The following is a 7250-nucleotide window of genomic DNA, read 5'->3' as shown; positions in this document are numbered from 1 at the left end:
CTACCAAACCTCGTAGGTCAACACAGACACTTACTGCCCCGAGTGGTACGGTAATCCTGTCTTGGAAGTCATGTTGTTAGAAAATGATGAGCCTACGAATTATGAGAAAGCGATAACAGGCATGAATTCTGAAAAATGGCTAAGACCACGAAATCTGAGGTAGGATCCATGTATGAACACCAAGTATGGTCTTGTAGCGACCGACTCAAAACGAGTCAAGCCTCTGCGCATCTGTGCCATCCCTAGATCAGTATGCTGGCACACACAGTACATCAATGTATATATCAAAGTGCAATCACATGTAAATAACGTAAAACTGATATATACCTCAAAATCTCAGCGGAAACAGTCAAGGGAGTGGAGTCCCAATAAACACCAACGGCAGGTTGAGTGCAAACCGTAACCCTGAATCGTACTCTTACTCGTCGAAGAAAATATCTGCAACATAAGACGTTGCAGCCGTGTAGGTCTGCATATTGAATATGCCGGCAAGTCACAAAAGAGAGGGGTAAAAATATCATCTATACTATATGCATATATGGCAGGTGGGGCTGTAAGTTTTAGCGAAAAGCAAAGTTTTCTCCTACAACAAGAGAGGGGCTAAAAGCAAAAATATTACTACGTTGTTGGTTGTTAATGAGATGGTTCCGCCAACCAGTTCTCATACCCAAGTTATCAATATTACCCACATCAAATATATATAATGGTGTTGAGAAATCCTAATAGTTTCAGTTCCTTTGGGTCAAGTTATCCATGACCGTGGACATGGCTAATCGATTAGGTTTGAGTACTCTGCAGTGTTTTGCACACGTTCCCCACAAGATTTGATCGCCTCCGTGTATGTCCTCGCACTTCAGGGTGTTTGAAGACCGGATGATCAAAACATGGTATTTCAACGGGTCCCTCTCATCCTCTGTCGGTGCCCATCCAATCCTACTGTTCTTCTACATCTGCTAGCACCGCCAGTCCAGAGTCGCCACGTTGTCCAACCAAGCCAGAGCCCATAATGACTTATGCATGTGCAGGTAAGCCTCAAGTCTTGAAAATATTCGTCCGTCTCTTTGAGCATGGGTGAAGCTTTCCGCAAGATGTCATGGCGCTTCCCCATGCATCCTGGGTCGTCCACTGGTTTCTCCAGGGAGCCCATCTAAACCGTCCTTCACCCAGAGGTATATTTCGTTCTGAGGTCTTGCAAGTCTTGGAGTTTTCAGGTCTTGATTATTAATTTCTCACAACTCTCGTGGTAAACACTCAACCAAAACCCCGTCTACTAGGAGCATAGCATAATAACGTCCCGGCCAAAGTAACAAGGGGGTGGGTGCCTACCACATGATACTACATCAAGATCCAAAATTTCTAGGTACCTACTTTGCATGCAATTGGGTGAAGAAAGGTAGAACTACAATGCATATAAAACATAGGTAATAATATGATCGACGTGACTTGCCTGGTGAGGTTGATGAAGAAGAATTATCGTTCTCGAGAAATAACTTGATAGAACTATTCGTCACTCTCCGATGAAATCTATATAAGCAAACATAGTATTCACATAAGCACTCACACTAGAAATCATTCTAGCAATCAAATAACAAACAACAATAAAAGTTTATGCAATCAAAATCAATAAGAGAGAGCGAATAAGAATCCAAAGGAAACTTCAAAGAAAACTAGGGAGTCTTCTACTACATCAAACACTAAATAGTTTTTATTCTAACTGAAAAATAAAACACTAAAATAGTAAAATAACATAGAATAAAATATAAATTTAAGTAAGATAAAATAAAGTATTTTTCATAAAACTATTTGAAAGTATTTTCAAATGGGAGTAAACTTGTAGGGAAATGAGTTGCAAGTTATTAGAGAACTAGAATTGATTTCATGACAACAAATAAAAATAAAATTTTCTTTTTGTTGAAAACCTACTGTTAACTAACAGAAAACAAAATATAAACTTTCTCAAATATAAAATAAAACAATTTAAAAACAATTATAGAAAAAGAAATAGCCATAATCCTAAAAGAACTAAAACAGAATCTATTTTGGTAAAAAAACCCAAGTAAAAATATTTAAAAAACATAAACTTATACTACTAAGAGATATGATCAATAGGAAACAGTAGCAAAAAGAATTAAATGAAAAGCTATTTTTAAACTCCCAGAATAAGCAAAACAAGATTTAAACTAAATCTGTTCTAATTCAAATTTTGAAATTTCAAACATAGGCAAATAATATGTTTTCGGAAACTACAAGAAAATTGTGATCTACTGGAAGAAGAATCAACTCCATTGGAGTCCTAGAAAAAAAGTTATAAAAGAAACAAAACTGAAACTCTCTCTGTTTTTGAAACTATAACAGAAAAAGTAAAAATCTACTAGTGAACAGGGGGGTATGTGGCACCTCCTGATTGGTTGGGAGGGTGTGAGCTGCGGTGCTAAACCGAGGATGGCCGCAAATTAAGAAAAATCTCTGGCTAAAACTTAAGTGGAGAAAAACGGCTTCGGTTTTGTCTAAAGACCGAAGAGTAACTTGTTTCTAATCTACACTGTAGGCTTCGCTCGAACGGCTAAGGGAGAATGGGGGTAGCTCACCGTGGGGCTGCAGGGGCTGCTTCTACTCTGGTGAGGCAGGGAGGCGGTGCTCGTCGTCGGCGTCGTTGAAGTGGTCGGTGGCGGTGTCCGAGGTGTTGGGGAGGTGGCGGCGGGGCTCCGGCTTCCGAGGGAGGCGACGGCGAGGCGAGAGGGAGCCGGGGGCGAGCAGGGGGAGCTTTGGGAGGTTCCGTGGTGGTCGGGCTCTGGCGAGGTGGTCGCAGGGGCGGCTGAGTGGAGGGCTCGGGGTTTTGGGGAGGGGAATGGAACGCGGAGAGGGTAGGGTGTTCTCTGGTGGTGGTGGGTGGCGCAGTGGGGCACGGCAGCGAGCAGCAGTAGCTCGGGGAGGTTCGGTCGGCTGCCAAACTCCGGCGAGGCAGGGGAGGGGTACGTGGGGCGAGGGAGCTCGGGGTTTGGGGGGGGGGAACGGGGTGCGGAGGGGAGGGGGGTACTTATAGGGGGCGGAGAGGGTCGGGGGAAGGAAGGGGGGAGAGATCCGGGAGGGGATCGGCGAGGCTAGGAAGGGGATCGGGGGAAAAAGGAAGGTGACCGGCAGGGGGGATCGGTCGAGCGGTGGGGCGCGGCTGCAGCGATAGAGAGAGAAGGGGCGAGGGGGGTCGGTGGCCGATCCGAAAGGATCTCGGTCCCGGGTCAGATGGGATTCGGCCCAATCCTTAAATGTCGCCCGCGGCGGTTCCTAAAAAGAAATTCTTTCCTATTTTTCAAAAAAACAGAAAGTAAAACAAATAAAAGGCAATAAAATAAAATCCAAACATATGGGTATTATATACCAAAATTTTCAGAAAAAATTTCTCTACACGTTTAACATTTTTCCAAGGCCAAAATAAAAACTTAAAAAATATTTTTTTTTCAGAAAATCCCTAAAAGCTTTATTTTTTTTGCAATTATTTTCTAAATTAAAATTTTGTTTTCTTGGCTCAAAATACTTCAATAAATGCCCCTGGTTTTGGAGGGTCATGTTCCTCCTCTCTTTTCTGTTTGACAGAATATTATTTCCTGGCATTTCTTCAGTGGAGGGAAAATAAAATTGCAAAACAAAATCAAAAGAAATTCAAATGCCACCTTCATTCAAATTCTTTATAGTTGAAGAAGTCATGTCATGTTCTCTCATTGATTTTAAATGGATGAATTTGAATTCACCGAAAAAGGGGAAAGTCATTTTATTCCCTCTCATTCAAAAGTTTTTGAAAAGTTTCAAATTTCACTCAAGTTTCAATTACTCAAATAAACAAACAAACAATCTAATAATTATATTAACATTCCAAAATTTGGGATGTTACAAACCTACCACACTTAAAATGAATCTCGTTCTCGAGATTCGAAGAGGCTAGAAAGAAAGGTTAGGGTTTGTGGGTCTTCTAACAAATCCAATCTCTTGCAAAGTGGAATGCTACCACACTTAAAATAAGAATTTATGGTCCCTCAAAATTTTAGCAAATCCTCTGGGGTCTTGGCACACTACAAGAAATAAGGTCAATTATGACTCCCTATATTTGTCATTGATTGGTCATTGTTGTTGTTTATTGACCTTTTTTTGACCAAATTTACAAGGTCAACAGTTGGCCATCAAGAATGAACAAACTTGACCTTTCTAAAATTTTGGTCGTAGATCTCTATTGACCAAAATTTTGGTTTGGTCATTAACCATTTGTGTGAGCCACGTAGGATCTGACGTGGCCGTGCTGACATGACATTGCTAGTGACCAAATGGAATCATCATAAATTTCACAGCTCAATTCAATAATCTAGTCTACATGGGCCTCCACCAATACTATTTTATTATTAAAAATGTCTAAATTGTTTAGGCTGATGCATTATTTTGCCAAAAGCATGTATATCTTAAGATAGGCCCATTAAAAACAAGTATAAAAGAATAAAAGATTATAAATTAGTTGTATATATTTCATTTCAGTAACACATCACATGAATTACAATACATCATCCATCGACTCCTCTACACATAAAAGTTCAAAGCCCAACAAGTGCACAACAAAATAGTTCTACAAGTACAGGTGCACAGCAAAAGGGCCCAACAAGTGCATAACCACACATCAACATAGTTCGACAAAGATTGGATGAGAAGCACAAGTTTTTGTTGATCACATATAACATCAATGATAAACGAAGCTTCTTGTTCCCTCCTCCTGTCCTGTCCTCTACTTCTTCTGGGTGCTTTAGAACATCCTGGTAATTCAAATAATCAAACATAAGAAAGCATACAACTTCTCTCAGTGAAGGTACGAATAAAATACATGCGAATCTTTTTTTAATCTAATCTTTACGTCTTTGAATAATTATCTATTCTGCTTCTAATCACCATGATGTCAAAAATGCATGCAAAGTGTGCGTGCACCGGGTACAGAATATTATAATATACAAGTAATAAATAAACTAGAACTATTTCATCCTCCAACAGTGGTAGTGTATTGAGCACCGGGTACAGAACGTAGCTTGGAATTACTATAACATCTCTTATTTAGTGTGCTTGTTTGCCTTGCCATACAATGTCCATTGATTCAGCTACTTGATCTTGTCCATAATAGAAAATATTATAGAATGCTTCCTGCACGTAAACAGTAATGCTTGATGCAATTTTTTGTTGTTTGAATCGTGTGCATAGTCCATGAGCTTATATAACCGAAAATATACTAAAAGCCTAAAACATTTCTAGTTAACCCATCAAATGACTAATCTATAAAGGTTAGAAATTGAATCATGTTGAATGCTAAATACTTGATGTAGAATTAAGTTTGTTTTCTATACCAGATCAAGTACTAATATATTAGTTGAGTATGTAAAATCTGGCAGAATGGGCAGGATACCCTAAAGTATGTTATCAACCATCATATATATCAACGGCCAGTGATTCCATGAATCTTGATTTCCGAGTGTGTACTATATACTATGTGATAAGGACCCTTATTCAGTTGTAATAAAAATTGATGGAAGATCTAAAGATTAGTCTAGCCTAACTAGGATTACTAATTACATAATCAACGCACTTGCCACATATCCGGCTTACAAAATTGTAGAAATAGCACGAACATTTCTTACAGGGTACTATTAGAGATATATTATATACTTGGGGTAAAATATGTAGTGCATGAAATTCATGATAGATGCTTCCCCGCTGAGTGGACACAAAGGAGGCCGCCACCCAAAAATAAAATGGTTCTAAGAAGGTGAACATCTGGGCCACCATCCTATCATGAACAGATCAAGATTTGAGCTGACATAGGTTTGTGTGTTGTTCTGGAAGGAGTACCTTTTGTTCGATTACATCCCCTTAGGAGTGTAGCTGTTGTTAGTGCAGGGCACATACATGAGCATGTCACAGCTTCATGCCAGACTACTTTTTAGGATCCCACGACGAAGAAGAATGCCGTTGTTTGCCTCCTGCTGGAGCTGTTCCACCGGACGTTGCTTGCCATCTGCGTCGAGATGCCAGTCACGTGTGCCGCTCGAGGAAAGGCGTGCTGCAACCTACAGGAGTGCAGCCAATCTGACTAACTAGTTTTAAAAACAACTAGAACATCTCAACTACAGATGCGTACACATTTCAGAAGTTTATATATAAGAAAATCGGCCAAAAAAGCAGCAAAGTCTACTTGCACGAATCAGTGAATGATTAGATCAACTATTTTTTGTTCTCTAAGCAAACCACACTGTCAAATTAGATGAAGCTTTAAACGATTAAATCAATAGTACTACTCACGTTGGGAACACATGTACTTACATTGCAGCTGCAGGAGGCAGGAGGGTCCTGTGGTTGTCGACCCGTCGTTCTTCTCAGGAGCGATGGACAGCAGGAAGATCTGCTTGCGCCGCCCCTCGGTGGTTGGACCGTCTGTTGCTCGCCCCGCCCCGCAAGTGGCTGGATTGACCGAGCCGTTGCTCGCACCTCCCTACCGATGGCTGGATCGATTGGGCCGCTGCTCGCGTCGCGTCGCCGGTGGCTGGATCGATCGGGCCCCTGCTCGCGCCGCGCCATCGGTGGTTGGATCGATGGCCCGCTGCTCGCGCTACGTCGCCGATGGCTGGATCAGCCGCTGCTCGCGCTCGAGGGGACGCGCTGCCGGTGGCTGGATCGGCCGCTGCTCGCGCTCGAGGGGACGCGCTGCCGGTGGCTGGATCGGCCGCTGCTCGCGCTCGAGGGGACGCGCCATCGGTGGCTGGATCGATCGGGCTGCTGCTCGCGTTGCGCGGCCGGTGTCTGGATCGGCCATTGCTTACGCTCGAGGGGAAGGCAGGGGTGCCTAGGGTTCGAGGGGAGGACATGGCGGCTAGGGTTCGAGGGGATTTGGGGGAAATGTTTGGACGGGAGCAGGTGTATGGTGCGGTGCGGCTGAAATACTTGACGAAAATATCCTCATATGTGAAGCGGGAAAGTTTTTGGTAGTAGCGGGAAAGATTTTAGGTGTGACTGGAGGCGATTTGGAGCTAAAAATCTTTGCACGTATTATATAGACATAAATGTAATTCGAATACACATATCATTTTTTTGAGATGCTTGTTGCCTACCCGACGTAATTTATGGTCGGCCAAGGCGCCACCCGCTGCCCGCTGGGTGCAAGTGATTGTCAGTTGCGCCGCCGCTGCCCCTTGCGATAGACTTGACCTGGTATTTTTGATCTCTAGGGTTTG

The 7250-nt window shown here is 42.5% G+C and overlaps 1 protein-coding gene across 3 annotated transcripts; it reads right to left on the bottom strand.

Moving 5' to 3' along the window:
• Positions 1 to 4487: 4487 nt before the first annotated feature.
• Positions 4488 to 6965, bottom strand: LOC123396034 (coiled-coil domain-containing protein 8 homolog). 3 transcript variants are annotated; one of them, XM_045091064.1, is made up of 3 exons: positions 6343 to 6965; positions 5872 to 6108; positions 4488 to 4790 (listed from the first exon to the last, which is right to left on the bottom strand). In XM_045091064.1, exon 1 carries the CDS (start codon positions 6882 to 6884, stop codon positions 6396 to 6398), a length of 489 nt encoding a protein of 162 aa, XP_044946999.1. In that variant the 5' UTR covers positions 6885 to 6965; the 3' UTR covers positions 4488 to 4790; positions 5872 to 6108; positions 6343 to 6395. The 3 variants fall into 3 exon arrangements, with proteins under 3 accessions (XP_044946999.1, XP_044946998.1, XP_044947000.1); XM_045091063.1 differs by having other exon boundaries at positions 5872 to 6089; positions 6343 to 6962; XM_045091065.1 differs by lacking the exon at positions 5872 to 6108.
• Between the last annotated feature and the right edge of the window lie 285 nt (positions 6966 to 7250).

This window comes from Hordeum vulgare, chromosome 5H, assembly GCF_904849725.1.
Source record: "Hordeum vulgare subsp. vulgare chromosome 5H, MorexV3_pseudomolecules_assembly, whole genome shotgun sequence".
Lineage (NCBI taxonomy): Eukaryota > Viridiplantae > Streptophyta > Magnoliopsida > Poales > Poaceae > Hordeum > Hordeum vulgare.
The sequence above is the reverse complement of the archived record's forward strand: the minus strand, read 5'-3'. Positions and strand labels throughout refer to the sequence as shown.

Excerpts from the sequence above, each read along its gene's own strand:
- LOC123396034 (XM_045091064.1), bottom strand. The coding sequence starts at position 6,884 with ATGTCCTCCCCTCGAACCCTAGGCACCCCTGCCTTCCCCTCGAGCGTA.